Source organism: Haliaeetus albicilla, chromosome Z (genome assembly GCF_947461875.1).
Source record: "Haliaeetus albicilla chromosome Z, bHalAlb1.1, whole genome shotgun sequence".
NCBI lineage: Eukaryota > Metazoa > Chordata > Aves > Accipitriformes > Accipitridae > Haliaeetus > Haliaeetus albicilla.
The window spans coordinates 42,310,884-42,328,128 of record NC_091516.1 but is presented as its reverse complement, the minus strand read 5'-3'; the positions used below and the strand labels follow the sequence as shown (position 1 = coordinate 42,328,128).

General features: G+C 46.3%; 1 protein-coding gene across 3 annotated transcripts; it reads left to right on the top strand.

The window, feature by feature from the left end:
* Positions 1 to 2,384: 2,384 nt before the first annotated feature.
* Positions 2,385 to 15,813, top strand: FUT10 (fucosyltransferase 10). Of its 3 annotated transcripts, XM_069775688.1 has the most exons (6): positions 2,385 to 2,902; positions 4,260 to 4,314; positions 4,993 to 5,196; positions 7,803 to 8,088; positions 13,018 to 13,853; positions 15,569 to 15,813. In XM_069775688.1, the coding sequence occupies exons 3-6, from the start codon at positions 5,116 to 5,118 to the stop codon at positions 15,791 to 15,793; spliced, it is 1,428 nt and encodes a 475-aa protein (XP_069631789.1). In that variant the 5' UTR covers positions 2,385 to 2,902; positions 4,260 to 4,314; positions 4,993 to 5,115; the 3' UTR covers positions 15,794 to 15,813. The 3 variants fall into 3 exon arrangements, with proteins under 3 accessions (XP_069631789.1, XP_069631788.1, XP_069631790.1); XM_069775687.1 differs by lacking the exon at positions 4,260 to 4,314; XM_069775689.1 differs by lacking the exons at positions 2,385 to 2,902; positions 4,260 to 4,314 and adding an exon at positions 4,357 to 4,917.
* Positions 15,814 to 17,245: the final 1,432 nt, after the last annotated feature.

Sequence of the window (17,245 nt, the reverse complement as noted above, 5' to 3'; positions counted from 1 at the left end):
GCACTTGGGGACTTTGTTTGTTTCTGCTAGGATGTTTGTACAGTGACTGTTTGGAGTGCCTAGTTTGGTTGGTGCCCCTGGGTATGACAGTAATGTAGGCTATAGTAATATCATAGTGGAGGGGAAAAAAGAGAGCAATCTACTGAAAGGTTGCTTTGGATTATAGGACTATGAATATAACAGAAAGGAAATGGAGAAAGACGTACCTAAAGACAGAATATCCAGCAGTACCTAAGTGAAAGAAAAAAGTTATAAAATGCACAACATTCTAAAAAAAACCCAAAGAACCAAGACGAGCCTACAAAGAAACAAGGTATATTATAAACAGATCAGAGGAAATGTGCACATATGAATGAGAGAAACCTCAAAGGCAGTAAATCCTGTTTTGTAAGAGAGCAGAAAGGGAAGTTGCTGTTCCTGACCTGCAGAGGGAAAGGTTGCACTGCGAGTTCGTTAGATACCAACAGCTTTCCCTGGGCAGAGGGCACTTGAGACACAGATCTTCAAGAAATCTGGTTTATTGGCTCTGCTCTTTGAGGAACAGTTTGGGTTTTGGTCACACTTCCTCCAGAACTAACATGTAATGACTTGCCATTGCTGTTTCTTATGATGGTATCATCTTTACCAGCTATTTAAGATGGATTACAGACAGGCCAGATCCTGCAATAGGACCTTACTTCCTCAGAATGGCATGGCAGGACAAGAAAAGTGAGCTTCTCTGATGCCAGCCACTGGATGGAGCTGGTCCAAGAATATCTTGCTGATGGCATGGGGTGGACAGCAGATGGGGTAGCTATCCCACTGCCCTCAGGACTAGCTTCTGCATTTTCAGCCTGAACCTGTGGGTTGTTGGGGTCTGGGGACTGCTTCTAAAGGCTTGAGGGCCAGTAACTGAGAAAACCAAGCCTGTTGCAGGAAGCTTAAGCATGTTACAAACAAGTTGTGTCCTCATGAGAGCAACTTGGGAGTCTGCCAACTAAGGAAGCTTGAAAGTCATGAGTATAACTGAATTTTAAAATGATGGGCCAGACCAAAACCCAGTGAGATCACAGCAAATCCTTCCATAAAGTGTACAGGCTTCTGATCTGTCTACAACTGCTCAATTTAATTTACTGAACTACACACTTGTTGTGGCATGCTGTCTTCAGTCCTCTCAGCCTTGAGGCGCTCTGAAAGCCTTAGTTGGGCCTGCAAAAGTAGGACTCTGCCTTAGTGTGGATCTGCTTTATAAAATAATACTTGGAGGTTCTTGCTGCACGCCTCCTGGCTCAGATTCGGTAGAGATAGTTCATGTTACAGGTCTAATATCTGTAATCGGGCTTCACGGAGAATATTAAAATGCCACCTGAAGCTTCTACTTAAAAATATGGCTCTGGCAACTAGGACCTTTGGGAAGAAGCAACAATAGAATGAGAGCTGCGATGAAGCTCTAAACAAAGAGTGGAGGATAAATAAATGTGTCGTGTCCCAGCACTGCAGTGTCAGTTACCAGTTTTCGTCTTAGGAGGAGCCTGGTAGCTCAGAGAGAAATCAAGAGCTCCATGGTGCAGTATGTGCAGCAAGAGGTGGGCACTGCTCCAGATGCGTGGCAGGCAAGCATAGCTACGGAGGAAAGGGGGCAGAGCCAGTGTGGCGGGGGTCTCTTGAACTGCCAAAGAGGGCTAGGTTCAGGTTGTCTGCTGGGTACCCCTGTGAGCCTCTCAGGAAGGCCAGAGATATGACCCATGCCTGTAGAGTAAGGAGATGAGCTGTGTGCGTTAACATTTGTGCAATCTGTATCACGCGTGCATTTCAATTGAAGCACATCAGGTGTTCCCTCTGCCTCCTCTCAGTTCTTCCTCCGTCTGCTCCCCCAGGTAATCGTCCCTTTGCACCTCCCCTGCCTGCCATGTCTGGGCTAGAAGGAGCAGAGACTGTGCTCTCCAGCGTTTGTGTATAAATACAAGTACATATGAAGAAGTGTGCAGGCGTGGGGTATCTGTGTGTCAATACAAATGCGTACGTACGACGTAGACGTGTTAAGAATACAAACATGGATGGTTCAGCTGTCTGTATCGGGTGGACAAATACAGGCTCTGCCCCGAGCCAGCAGAAACAGCCTTTCAGAGCATCCTTCACTACAAATGCCAAAGACTGCCTGAAGAGGGGCCCAGCCCCGGGCAACCCCGAGCTGAGGGACAGGGCTCTCTCCTGATGGCTCGGCGCGGCCCTGCGGGGACGCCTCTACAAGGCGGGGGGGGGGGGAGGAGGGGCAAGGCACGCTCCTCCGCCGGCACGGCCGCCGCGGCCCTGCGCGGCGGGAGGAGGGGTGCCTGTGCGCGTCCGTCCCCGCCCCGGGAGGGCGGCAGCCGCCTTTTCCGGCGCTCCGGGGCTTCTCAGCGGCCATGATGCATTTCTGTTCCGGGCTGCCTTCTGGCTTGATACAGTGAATCTCGGTCCTCGCCAAGACAGCACCGGCACAGTTGTTAAAGAATAAAACGGCGAAAAGCGCGATTACGCCAACAGCTATAGGAATCGGCGACGCATTTATTTTGGGGGGAGGGTGAGGTCTGGCAGTGCGGGACTTGAGGGAAGAGCAGTCGGGCCAGGGGGAAGCGATGGCGCTCTCCGGCCGCTTAGCCCTCTGCATTCCCTCCTCAGAGCCTGGGGGACCCCGAAAAGAGCCGACTCCCCCCCCCGGCGGCTGGCAGCGCGGTGGGCGGAGGGAGCGCGGACCCGCACCGCCCCGCCGCGCGCCCCGCCGCAGCCCTCGCCCAGCACCCGCCCCCCGCCTCCCTCCCCGCACCAAGTGGGTGCACAAACTGAAAGTAAACAAGAAGCCGAACATACACACACCCCCCAAACCCTCTCAAGCCCAACCAGAGGGGGACGGCGGCGGTGAGGCGGGAGCGACTTTCTCGGGGTGAGTACAGCAGCGGGCGCCCAACCGGAGGATGCCCCGGCGGGGAGCAGGGCCGAAGCTGCAGCCTCCCGCCGCGGCTGTGGGACTGGCTGAGCCTCGGGAAGGGAAGGAGCGGTGTTGGGGGGGGGGGGGGGGGCGGCGCAGCCCTTGCGGGGATGCTGAGCCCGGAGAAATGGAGCGAGGCAGGGCTGGAGGGAGAGGCGGCAGGGAGAGCGGGTAGGAAGTCTGGAAGGATTTGCAGGGAGCTGCTGCTCCCGCGGGACAGCCGGAGTGGTGGTTTACCCTCCTTCCCTCAACTCCTCCGCTCGGCCTGACGGAGGTGGGAGAGCGCTGCAAGGTCATCTTTGCCAGCGGAGTTGGGACAGGACAGATCCTTGTGTGGCCCACGGCAAGCGCGGACTGCACCGCATCGCTAGGTAAAAGTACTGAGGGCAGGGCGCTGCACGTGCAAGAATGAAGCCCCGACCCAGCGCAATACCCTGGGGCAACTGGTACAGCACACCCATGGAGTGGGCAGTTCCCCCTCTAGAAGAATACCTAAAAATGGGAGGATTACAACTCTTTTACCGGGCAGTGGGTAGGGGGACATTCAGTGGGTCATCAGAGTCTTACTTTTTGCTGTGCACAGGGTAAGACGTGGTGTTAAAGATACTGATCTGCTCCAGGATGTGCCTTGAGTAGCTTTTCACCAACACAGCTGTGGGCAGAATTCAGCCTCTTCCCCTCCTGATGCCCCATTTTGGCTATAATGCAGGAGGCACAGAAGATGCAGAGGCTTTATAAAAGATCCTACCTGATCTGAGAAGTGCTCAGCTGGCAGGCGTGCACTTCTGTGCCCACACAAAACCTTCAAAAGCAGCTGTCCCATGCAGAGCAGAACTCACACAGCATGGTTTTGTGTAAGATTTTACTAAAGAGGCTTTTCTTCAGAGGTCAGTGGGAAGGGATGAACTCATATTGCAGTGGAAGCAGAAACAGGATCATTTTTTAATCTCTAGCTGCCAGTGCCACAGAGGTAGTACTACAGCAGGCAGTAGTTTTGGGACCCATCCCTCTTTGTCAGGTTTTTGGAACTTTGTGAATGGGATTAGGATGGGGGGAAGGCTGGCAGGTGCATGCATATGGAGACAATGCAATCACATACACCTTCTTTTCATGGAAAACCAGCCTAAATGACATGAGGCACATCTCTGAAAGAGCTAGCAATTAAAGTAGCAATTTATTAAATATTTTTGTGTGTGTTTCTGCTCTCTGAGCTTTCAGAATACTCAGATTTTCAAACTTTACTCCTCTGTATTGAGAGATAAAGTCTTACTGTTCTCCCATCCTCTTTTTTTTTTTTTTTTTTTTTTTGTAGGATGAAGCTGGAATTTGCACCTACTCCTGTTGTCAGGAGTTGGGATTTTCACACAGTGAAATCCAGCATGCAGCAAAACACTAGGGCTCTGAAGGCTAAAAAAATCATTGGGGAAGGGAGAGAGTTATTTGAGAAGAGGCAGACCAGCGCAGTTGTAGATTACAGGGGAAGGGGAACTTGTTAAATTTAAATGTTTTTAGGTGTGGAGAGCATTTGTGTGTATGCTGTATGTTTACTTTCTCTATGCATTGGGCTAGATACACTGATGAACAGAAGTCCCAGAAGACTGCCATGTAGTAAGTCCCAAGGCCAGATAGTTGTGTGCCTCTTCCAGGAGCATTTTCAGGGCTTGCCCAGGGAAGGAAAGTCTTTCATTCCTCACCTGTTTATGAGTCTGCTGAAAAGCAGTAGTTGCCATCTGAAACTGAGGAAAATGGCTGGTGTTCCCACACAGGACCGAGCCAGGCCCATCAGTGTCTCTCTATGCTGACTGCAAGGATAAGAGGATGTGTGACCCTGCTTTGAGAGGATGCCCAAGTCCAGGGTGACCAGAAGGAGAGTAGATGCCTGGGACTGTGCATGAGAGTGCTGTTTTGTGCAGGCTGCTTTCTGGATACCTGGCTTAAAATGTGGCTCTGGCACCTACAGAAAGCTACAGGTAGACATCAAGCTAACCACTGAGCTGAAGGAGCATTTTTTATTGATTTTTTATTGATACTGTACCCTTTTTCAGCAACGGTCACCATGAAGAGTAAGGATGGAGTGGGAAAGCCCTGCAGCAAAGGCTGAAGACTTCAGACAAACCAGCCTTCCTGACACTTAGCTCTAACTGCTCTGGCAGGCCTGGCAGTGCAGCATGATTAGGATGAGGAGGAAGAAACTGTGGGCATCTTGCTTCTGCTTTGCAGCTGCCTTTTTCTTCGTGGTTACACTTCAGGTACAGGGGCAAATGGGGGTGTATGCATGAGATTGCTCTTGCTCTCAAAGTATGACACAGTTCTTTCAGATGAGAGAGAGCATTGTAGGCAACAGAAGTTTTCTGTACAAGTGTGTGTTTAAGAGGAGTGTTTAAAGAAACTCTGTCAGCAGCATTGGCCTGGTGGTAACAGCTGACTCCAGAAGTGACATCGCACAGAAAACACCTTTCTTGCATAGCTCCTTGGCTTTTGGAGGAGTTTCTCAGGAGTGGTGTACCATACCATGCCATGTTGTGTTGCCTGCATCCAGTATTGCCTCCTCTGTTCATGTGTTTGAACTCATTAGGCAGGGAGGCAAGGCTGGACCCATTTCATATTAATGTGGCAGACAGACCAGGGAAATCTGAGCACATGAGTAAGTGGTAATGGAAATCTGTCCATCAGTCCTGACTCAAAGGCCATTCTTAGTGTTGGAAAGTCCAGTAGCTGGTCAGTGAAAAAATGCATAAGAGAAAAATCAAGATGGAGGCATATTAATTTGTGGCTGGTGCAGGTTACCCTAGATTTTTGTTAGAAGAGAACAACTTTTAGACAAATTAAATCAGCCTTGTCTGGCAGTCATGGGACTGTAGGAGACTTCAGTCATGAGAAGGTCGGGATCTGCCCCAGAGATGTCTTTCCACTTGGGCTGTGCTCTGAACTGAGGCTCTGGTTCAGACAGGTACCTCAGGTAACTTCAGTGAAGCCAGCAGGAGGACCTCTGAAGGTCTCCCAGGCCAGCTGCCTACTCCAAATTGGAGCCATTTCTTGGAGGGCAGTCACTGACACTTAATGGTCACTTTCAGTTGTGTTCCTCTGAACAAGGCATCCAAAGGTGATATGGCTCCCCTAGCACAGGAGTAACACTAGCAAGTCTTTAGGACCTTTATTGGGAGGGTTTGAGACTCTGCTGCACCTCCACAGCTAAGCAGATTTGGAGCTGGTTAGGGCTTTCCTCTGCCTGGGTAGGTCTGGTGGGTCTTTCACTTCTCTGCATGCAGATGGGACTTTTCTCCTCTACTTAGCCATGAAGTTGTAGTTACATTGTCTTTAAGACCTGGGATTTTTATCTGGGAGTGTTCACTGGACAATGACACTTGGTGCCCTGGTGCTGGGACTGCTGTAGCACATGAGCTGTTGATATAGTTGTGGCTTATCAATCCCCAGGAGTTCAGAGAGAGATACTAGAAATTCTACACAAATATAGAGGTTCCTTAAATTCTGCCAGGGCAAAATTTGGAAGCAAAGAAGGAGCATGTTCCTGGAGAAACCTGGACATCAAATAGTTACAGACTTACTTCAATTATATTGCTGCAGTTATATCTTTTCAAACTATTAGATGTATGCATCTTTTCCTCAGCCAGTAACTTGTCCACTTGCCAATGTGGGAGTGTTCCTGTATTTTTCTGTACAGGTGCACTTTGCACAGCCTCCTGTGCGGGCTCTCCCAGTATCCTACGTTGCACAAAGCCTATTTAGTCTAGCTACTATCAGTGTGTTTTGCTACACAGTAAAGCAAATGACACAGCAAACAGCCAAATGAATGCATGCAGCAAAACTATCAGGGAAGATAAATGTTTCCAAACAACTTAATATAAACAACACTCCTGCTTTCCAGTATCCTCTTTCAGAGCCATCCGACAAGCAAAAGTGCTGTGACCAAAGCTGTCTGGTGGGTTTGCGTTCCTGCATCATTCTTGCAGCTGTTCCTGGGGTGCCATTATGCACTGCATGTGAAGGTGTATGCACAAAAGCCATTTGCACTGTAGCGGGAAGGTCTTTGCCCCTAAGCTCACAGCAGGAGCTATGTGTCCTGTGGCAATACGTGCTGGCACCATTTCTGTTACTCTGCTCAGCAGACTTCTCTGCCCCATGACACTTTTATGTCAGGTACTACCTGTAGAAAAGAGCAGTGGCTTCCTGGGCACCAGAAGTCCCCCAGATTTTCTGAGGATGTCTGTCTCATAGCAGATGATGAGTGTTAGAGGTTTATCCTATGGGTGGAGAGTTTTTAAGGTTCCTCATAGGGCTTCAGATCTGTAAATGATGGTTTATACTGGTAGATCTTTCACTTCTCTGCATGCAGATGAGATTTTTCTCCTCTACCTAACCATGAAGTTGTAGCTACATTGTCTTTTAAGACTTGTCTGCACCTGGTTTGTTCAGTCAGTGGTTTAAAAATTAAGAGGAGTGAGTACAGGTGGCCACACAGAGACATGAAAACTTCATGGTTTATTTACAGCTAATTTCCAGAAGAAAGCTCGCTACTGAATGGCTGTTCTCTGTTTTGTGCTTTTTCCAAGGAGAAAGTGGAAGTTGTGTTGTTAAGTCATGTGTGATGTGGCCATATCTCAGTACAGAAATTTATTTTCTCCCTTCTTCTTACAAATCCAAATTAAAGTTTTTGCTGTTCTCACATAAGATCACCTGGATGGTGGCTGCAGTCAGTGAAATGCATCCATGTTGATTGACAGAAACTTCACATGCAGACTTAGTTAGTGCTTGATGCTTAAACTCTGATTTGTCAAGTGGGTGTCCTGGCTAATGACAGTGATGCGCTGTGATTTTTGTGTTTATTTCCCTGAAGGTTATCACTGAACTGGGCAATTCAGAGAATAAGGTGGCAGTAATCTCCAGTTTACACAGTGGCCCATTAAAGCCTGTGGAGATACACGCTTTTCAGTTTAAGAAGCAGGAATTTCCCAGCCGCTTCAAGACAGAGTCTGATGTAAATCACTATCCCATCCTGCTCTGGTGGTCCCCCCTGACTGGGGAGACAGGAAGACTGGGTCAGTGCGGAGAGGATGTTTGCTTCTTTACTATCAACAAGACCTACCAGCACAATCAGATGACGAGAGCATTTCTGTTCTATGGTAAGGATCTGTTTCTTTTTAAAGGAGTAACTTTCCCTCTTGCCCAGTTATTTTCCTTTAGAGATAAATATTCTAGGTGGCAATCACCGAGAGCAGGAAAATTACACAGCTCATTGTGCTAAACTTTGCCTGGTGGTGAATACCATCAGTAGGGATCCAGAGATGTACGTTCCCTGTAAAAGGACTCTGAAAAGTGACGGTGCACATCTGTGGGATGACCGTTGCCTTGTCTCATGCTGCTTTCCGATCACATGTGCTCCCTGTTTATGGGAGGAAAGATAAATTTCCTGTAGTTGCCAAGTCATGAAAAGACAGTCTGAGATCGAGCCAGCTTTTTCCAGTCTTCCAGCTTGTCACCCCTAGCAGAGGTTCTGCAAGGCCTTTGTTGCACTTGGGCATGTCTTTTGTCTTAAAATAATGCCCTTGCTGGTAACTGTGCAACTCCCCTGGCTCATGTGCTGAGAGATTGCTAGCAGATTATAAATGGAAAGTAGTGAAAGAAATCTATTGATTCTGCACAAGGAGCAGCAGCTAGTGCAACTTTCTGAGCTGCTCTGGCTCAGCCGCCTCAGAAACTTCCCACTATGTGTACTGTACAGTGAGTCTACAAAACACAAAAGAGCATCTTTTAAAAGTAGGCCTTATTTTGTTAATTTTGTTCTTTTTCCCCATATGGTTGCTTTTCAGAGAAAAAGTGAGTTTTAGTGGAAAAATAAAGCCAAATGCTTTTTTGTGACTGGCAGGTTCAGCTCCTTTGTCTGGAAACAAAACAAAATAAGAGAGTCCTGAATCTCATTCACTCAGTCAGGATACAGGTGAACTGGAAATATAAGAAGGAAGGACCTTTAGCTTGGTTCTTACCAGTGAACCAAAAACTTCTTATCACTAGTCTTTTCAGAGCTCCAAGTAGGTCAGCTTTGTCAGTTGATAATAATGTGGTCAAGTATGAAAGCGAAGGAATGACAGCAAAGGAATGAGAAGCTGACCCAATAAAAGACAAGTAAAGCTGTGTTTGCATCACATGAAAGCTGTAAAGTCTGGTGGTTTTGGTCTCTGGTAGTAACTCTGTTTCAACATTAGGACTATTGTTCATTTTCAGCAGGCTTGTGGACATGCTTTACTTACTTATTTTAAAAGGACTATTTACACTGGACAAAACACTCTCCTTGTAGCTTTTTAATTTTTCTAGTGATGCTGGCTATGAACTGTGTAAAGAAAATGTCAAAATATGCAAAAATATTACTTATTTTTAAACCACAATAAATGATCTCACAATGCTAAAACCTCCAGAGACAAAGGTCATAGGTGGTATTGAAGGTGAAAAAAAATGCTGCGTCAATACAGAAAAGCTACATCCCCCCACACACCACCACCACCGCCCCCTGCCCCAACCACCTTGATGCACTGAGCTGTGGGCCTGCAAAAAGGCAGATTTTGATGTTCCAGAATTACCCTCTAAACAGCCTGCTGATTGAAGACTCGAACATCTGCATTTCCATGCTAAGGTTGGATCAGGGTACAGTTTCACTTTCCAAAGAAGCTGCATTAATTTCCCCCTAATATTTGGTCAGTGAGCTAGTCAAGAGAAGAATGATCCAAAGCTTAGGAAAAAATATTATGCAAAAATATGGGGTACAGATGTTTTTGAGCAGAACTGCTTTGTTAGGAACACCTTTGCAGCTTGTCCTGATTTACTGTCCTGGCCTGGGAACCCCCTAGGTGTAGGTGATGACTTTGTCAAGTGCCACCATCTCCTGTTTGGAAGTGAGATGTGGCATCCACTTGCTGGATTTTGTCTCTGCTTTTGGGAGGGATTCCCAGCTCCACTTTTTCACTGTCACGTACTTCACAGAGTTTTGCATGTAGTGAGTGCAATGCAACTGAGTCAGCATGAGCTGGATCTGGTGCCGTGCTGTCAGAACCTCAGGGGTGTTGTTCCTAAGGGAGGAGGATGTCCAGCTTTTCTGCGCTGGAGCATTCAGTCCTTGTAGTATGAATCCTGAATGAAAGATGTCTCCTTAGATGCAGAACTTCTGACAGCATCTGTCTTTCTCTTCTGCACTTTGCCACATACATAAGATTTCCTAATTTGTAGTTTGGAAGTTGAAATTGCTTGTAATTGTAGTCTTGTGCTTTCTTTATCCCCTCATAAGCGCCTTTATTTCCTTCATCTCATGGAGTAGGGAACATGCTGATGTTATCTTCCCTTTAATCTTGAAGAGCCTTTTGTCTTCTTGTTGGACTGATATCGATTGAGCATTGCATTAGAATTAGTCATTCTGATGTGCTCTGATCTATAGAGCATTTTTCTTTAAGTTTCTCTTTGCCTAATTTTCTCCTTGTTTAGTAAGTTTTGCATGTTGCATTTTTGTCTCTCTCTGTATTGGCTCTGTGGGACAAGGTTTTGGTAGCAGGGGGTGGGTTACAGGGATGGCTTCTGTGAGAAGCTGCTGGAAGCTTCCCCTGTGTCTGACAGAGCCAATACCAGCAGGCTCTAAGATGGACCTGCCACCGGCAAAGGCTGAGCCCATCAGCGATAGTAGTAGCGCCTCTGTGATAACATATTTATGAAGGAAAAAAATTGCTGGGACACAGAAACGGCAGACAGAGAGATAGTGTGAACATGTAAGAGAAACAACTCTGCAGACACCAAGGTGAGTGAAGAAGGAGGGGGAGGAGATGCTCCAGGCACCAGAGCTGAGATTACCCTGCAGCCCATGGTGAAGACCATGGTGAGGCAGGCTGTCCCCCTGCAGCCCATGGGGGTCCACGGTGGAGCAGATATCCACCTGCATCCTGTGGAGGACCCCATGCCAGAGCAGGCAGATGCCCAAAGGAGGCTGTGACCCTGTGGGAATCCTGTGCTGGAGCAGGCTCCTGGCAGGACCTGCAGATCTGTGGAGAGAGGACCCCATGGAGCAGGTTTTCTGGCAGGACTTGTGACCCCGTGGGGGACCCACGCTGGAGCAGTGTGCTCCTGAAGGACTGAACGCCATGGAAGGGACCCACGCTGGAGCAGTTTGTGAAGAACTGCAGCCCGTGGGAAGGACCCACGTTGGAGAAGTTTGTGGAGGACTGTGTCCTGTGGGAGGGAGCCTGTGCTGGAGCAGGGGAAGAGTGTGATGAGTCCTGCCCCTGAGGAGGAGGAAACGGCAGAAATAACGTGTGATGAACTGGCCATAAACCCCATTCCCTGTCCCCCTGTGCCACTGAGGGGGAGAGGTAGAGAATCCGGGAGTGAAGTTGTGCCCAGGAGGAAGGGAGGGGTGGAAGGAAGGTTTTTTGAGATATGGTTTTATTTCTCATTACCCTACTCTGGTTGATTGGTAATAAGTTGAGTTAATTTTCCCCAAGTTGAGTCTGTTTTGCCCATGATGGTAATTGGTGAGTGATCTCTCCTGTCCTTATCTTGACCCACGAGCCCTTTGTTATATTTTGTCTCCCCTGTCCAGCTGAGGAGGAGGGAGTGATAGAACGGCTTTGGTGGGCACCTGGCATTCAGCCGGGGTCAACCCACCAGACTCTCTCATCCCTTTCCTTGTCTCATTCTTTCCTGCATTTTTCTTCCCTCTTCCCTGCAATACTACCTTAAAGAGGGAGCGAGCACCCTTACGAGGGGTGCAGCTGAAGTCTTATGGTTTCAATCCACAGCATTTTCATTATTGTCTGTATGCACTGCTGCTTCTCTTCTGGGGATCACTTAGAACAAAGTGTTTTCAAAACCAGATAGGCCTTATAAGCTTCCCTGTGAGAATTTGATTCACTTCCAGTTTTCCTCACATTCTTGTATCACTATGACACGTCAAAACCAGAGGCAGCAAATAGCATTTTTCAGAGTGGCACAGCCCTTCGTCCTTTTGGTGTTGAGGGCTTGGGACCACCCTTCAGTTGAAAACAGTCAACCTCCCTCGCTTGACAATACCAGTTGAAAGTTTTGTATGTTCAGTGCTCATACTTAAGTAAAAAACAGATACAAGTAAAAGTGAAAAACAGTTACAAGACAGTGAGGAAGTATCTTGACAGAGATTCATCAGCTTTGCATTTAATCTGCAATAAGGCTAGTTGTATAAGTGTCATACAGCGATACTGAAGGGAGAGCAAGTGTCAGATTCATGAGCTGATATTTTGAATTCAGTTTTGCACAGATCAGACTTTGAGAAAAGGCATCTAGGTTTGTCCTAAAGCTTCCACCACAGCTTTCCAAAGTTGTTATGGAGGCTCTGTGTCCTTGTGGGGAGGCGCAAGCAGCTGCAGTGGTCTGTTTTTAGACTTGAGACATTGTTCTTCTTCTACTATTGGCATTTGTTTGAGGAGCCATCTTCTGCCAGAAGCTGCTGCTTTATGTATCTGGGAGGCAGCTGTGATAACATTATCTCTTAATTCTCTCTTTGATAAACTAAATAGATTGGCTTCCAGAGTCTCTATAGTACAATGTCTTTCCAAGACTTGAAGTCATTCTTGTAATTTTTCTCCTTAACCCTCTCCAATATTTTAGCATCCTTTTTGTTATTTTGGTACTAGAACAAAATTGAGCCCTGCAGTAATCATTTTGCTCACATCATAGATGGAGACAATACCATCTGTTCCCCTATTTACAGAACTTTATTAGTCTGATTTCAGTGCATTAAAATATAAAATTCCTAGTGAGCCTTGAAATGAGAGGCCTTTAAACTAATATCACCTGAAAGGAAACCATTTCTAATATTAACTACTGATCCCCATTCTCTAGATTATTCTGTTGCCAAATTCAGTTTTATCTATCATAAGACTCCTCTGTCTTTGCATGAATTGCTCTCTTTGCAGTATTGCCTTACAATGTCAGAAATGTGATGGTTGTAGGGCTGATATTAAATTAAAACTAGACTTCTGTGTCATTGTACTTAGTGTTGCATGACAGGGGCAGACTAAACACTGTTTGCTTTTGTCTAGGTACTGACTTCAGTATAGACAGCCTACCTCTCCCTCGTAGAGACTATCATGACTGGGCCCTTTTCCATGAAGAGTCACCAAAAAACAACTACAAACTCTTCCATGAACCGACCATCACCTTATTCAACCACACTGCAACCTTTAGCCGCCATTCTCACCTACCGCTGACCACTCAGTACCTTGAGGATGTAGAGGTCCTGAAGTCGTTGAGGTACATGATCCCACTGCAGATGAAGAACAACTTGAGGAAGAGGCTTGCACCACTTGTATATGTGCAGTCTGACTGCAACCCTCCTTCTGATCGGGACAGCTACGTGCGTGAGCTGATGTGCCACATTGAAGTAGACTCTTATGGGGAATGTCTGCATAACAGAGACCTTCCTCAGCATCTCAGAAATCCAACTGCCATGGATGATGGGAACTTCTATAAAATACTGGCACAGTACAAGTTCATTCTTGCTTTTGAAAATGCTATCTGTGAAGATTACATCACTGAAAAACTCTGGCGGCCACTGAAGTTGGGAGTGGTGCCAGTGTACTTTGGGTCTCCCAGCATTGTAGACTGGCTTCCTAGTAACAAGAGTGCTATCCTGGTATCCAGTTTTTCACACCCTCGGGAACTGGCCCACTATATCAAAATGCTGGATACAAACGATCAAGAATATGAGTCCTACCTACGATGGAAACTGAAAGGGGACATTTCCAACCCAAGACTGCTTACAGCGATGAAGGAACGGAAGTGGGGAGTGCAAGATATCACCCAGGACAACTACATTGACACCTTTGAGTGCATGGTGTGTAACAGAGTGTGGGAAAACATCAGAAGGAAAGAAAAGGTACATGTGACTTTGTCCTTACGTTTCAGAGAGGCTTTAAAATGGCAATGGGCTCAGATTTGTCCCAGGAAGTTTGGTTACCAGATTTCTGGCCAGCCTACAACCACTAGTATTGCAATGCCATTGCAATGTGCATCTTCACATCAAAAGGTGTTGGCAGAAGGTGCGGGTGCACGGCCAGAGCATGTGTCCCTCATACTGCAGCAGTGCTTGAGCTCATACACATTGACCGTTGAGCTGGTGGTCATTTCAGCAGAAGGCAGCTTGAATTGTTCAGGGAGGAGGTTTTTATCAGGTTACAGAGAGTAGCCTAACTTGCTGACTTGCTTTAGATAACCTGAACGTTAGGAAACAGGTTGCCCAGAGAGGCTGTGGGATCTCTGTCCTTGGAGGTGTTTTAAGACTCAGTGCTGCCCTAGGCAATTAGATATGATTAGACATGTTTGGAAGAGGAAACTGGACTAGATGATCGCTGCAGGTCCCTCCTGACTTAAATACTCTATGACTGTCTGCATCTGCATATGTGTGGGTACATTCAAAGCTGTAGTGACAACATGCCATTGTCTGTGGCCACATTTGGTGACTAAACATTGGAACATCGATATTTAAGCCAGGTTGTGCGTTTGTGAGAGGAATTGGACATCTTCCTCCTGGACTAATCCTCCTGAAATTATGCTGATAGAGACCGGCTAGAAATGGCTGTCTTATCAGGAAGCCCAGCACTGAGGGTCCAGCAGTCTTGCAAGGGTGCCAGCCATGACACCAGCAGGCCAGTTCAAAGGCACCATGAGCTTTCAGTCTCCTGAGGCTGCTAGCTGTGGTGGATTTGGCTGGTATAAACAGAGCTTTACCTGGAATTAGACTGAAGCTAAAAACTCTCACCACATATATTTCTGAGTTGGTGGATACTCATTTTAATTGCCACATTCCTTTAAGGTTTCCAGGTTTATGTACCAAGAGTCAGTAGCCATTTTTTAAACTCTCCATGAACTCAGTGGAGAAAAAAACTCAAAAAACTTTTTATGTCCAGCTGTCCGATATTCATTAGGCTGTATTTTAGCTGGTCACAGTCTGAGCAGTACACTATATGGTCAGCCAGTAAAAGGGAGATGAAGAAAGCATTTGAAGTTACTAAGGTGAGCTGAAGTGATGGGGAATGCAGACTGGTAAGCATTACATTTAAGCAGGCTTTCCTGTTTGAGTCTGGTGCAAATGTGGACAGATGTCCTCTCTTTGAGCTAGAAATACAACCATGGAAAGGTATAGAATAAGTTAGATACAGATATTCCTTCCCCATGCTTTTGTGGCTCTCTAGTCAAGAAAATTATGAAGACCAGTTTGCTCTCCTGGTCAGATTCATGGCTTGTTTTCTCTCCTTAAAAAAATCTCATTATGTGTGTGTATATTTAAGATGAAAACAGAATATAATTATGAAAATAGAATTCCTTGCCTTAGAATTTCAATTTGGGTGGGCTGGTGCTGCTCATTTGCAGCCAGACCTGATCTGAGACTCAGGCTGTTGTCAGCATGACTGGCCTTGTCCTGGACACTATGGGGAGAGCTGACCCTCTGACATCCACAAGGACATGGCTAGAGCCTGTAGTGGGAAGGAAAATGTCACTGACATGGTTTGATGGTTTACTAATGGCATAGCACCTTTCTTCTCTGTCTGCCAGGGTCCCTGAATAACCCCTTTTATTTCTCTCCATTGCTAGGGATGGCTGCCTCAGAGATGGAAGGCTCAGGTTAACCATCTGAGCTGCCCCAAACCAGACGCATTCTGGTTCTCGTCTTCAAACCCTGGCTGGACTTCTCTCCAAGACATGTGGATACCAAGCTTTGAGCAATCCAAGAAAGAAGCCTGGGCGCTGAGGCACCTGGTGGAAAGGAACAGGAATTTTACAGCTCAAGAATTTTGGATGCTTGTATTCAAGGAATAAACACAATGACTTGTAAATCAGAGTGAGCAATTTGTAGGAGTCTGTGGAATTTTCTTTTGTGGATGACCTTATCCTATGTGGGATTGGTAGCCATAGGAAGTAGACCTGTAAGACTGAATTTAGTATGTTCAGTGCTGAAGGGGTACTAAGGAGTGCTAAACAATGGAATCATCCTGCCAGGTGATATGTATACATATATATTTATATTTACATTTATATTTATATTTAGATTTATAATGATTTATATTAGTTGTCATTAGTTCAGATGTTTGAGCATTAAGACACAAGTCGTCAAGGTTCTCAAAGTGCAGTTTTAAGCACACAGCTAATTCCCATGAAGCAGGTTGATCTCCCTCCATCTTTAGATACATACCTGTGTTCATGGCCTCAGGACCCCTTTTTTTCCAGTCCAAGACCCTCATTTGCTGCATTGATAGCCACAAGTTGGAGAGGAGCTGACATCATTGCACTGGTACAGCTTCTGTGCTGCTCTGGTGGTAGAAGAAAAACTTGGGACTGTGTCCCTGGCTAGCTGTTTATTATCAATTTTCCTGGCATCAGCAGATTTAGCAGGGACTTCACAAGCTTTGTGTCCTGACACTGCCAATGTAAAGTGCATTAGTGCTTGGCACAAGGAAGCACCATCTGATAGTGTCCAGGGACAGATTGAATGAAAAACGTGCTGGCTCAGATTTACCCGCCATCTTCTGCTAAAAATAAGCAGAGCACATGAATATCTCCACTCCCCAGAAATAGGGCTGGCCTCAATCTGACTTTCCTTCTTGCCTTTCTGATGATGGATGAGTATTTGTATCATGTATAAACGTGGAATTACGTGCTTGAAAGGGCAGGGGTAAAACTGAGAGTCCATTGGTACTGAAAAGTCTTCAATAGGCACAAGTAGAGGTACACAAGCAGCCTCCCTGTTTTAACACAGAAAACCCCAAATTACTTTATTTGATGAAGAAAAAAAACTTGGTGATCTTGGTCATCATTTGCGAAAGGACACAATTTTGCCTGCTATGCAGGCTGTTGCAGTTTTCATCCCAAATTCTTCCAACCTCAGTCTAGGGAGGAGTCAACTTCCACAGGGTCTGCAAAATGGCATTGTCTGGGTGGAGCCATTCAGATGAGGTACAGTCATTCATACACGTGCCCATGTATGATGACAGAGGCAGATGTCACTACTAATACGGAGTTCTTCACATTGCTGGAAAAGCAGATTTTCACCTGTCTGGTAATTCCCATGCAATTGTTCCTTGTAGAATGCTATTTTAAAATTGCTGTCAAGCATCTGGCTGTTTTATGAATGGGTAGCCATGGGGAAGGATGTGAATAGCATTTACACCAAGAAATTCAGCTGCAAAATTTACTTACCTTGGAAAAGTTACCTCACTAGAAATTTCCTCATTAAACAGCTGGTGAATTTTTTATTACTTTTAAATCTAACAA

Excerpts from the sequence above, each read along its gene's own strand:
- FUT10 (XM_069775687.1), top strand. The coding sequence starts at position 5,116 with ATGATTAGGATGAGGAGGAAGAAACTGTGGGCATCTTGCTTCTGCTTT. Across the intron at positions 5,197-7,802 it reads TCTTCGTGGTTACACTTCAG|GTTATCACTGAACTGGGCAA; the intron begins GTACAGGGGCAA and ends ATTTCCCTGAAG. Across the intron at positions 8,089-13,017 it reads GAGAGCATTTCTGTTCTATG|GTACTGACTTCAGTATAGAC; the intron begins GTAAGGATCTGT and ends GCTTTTGTCTAG.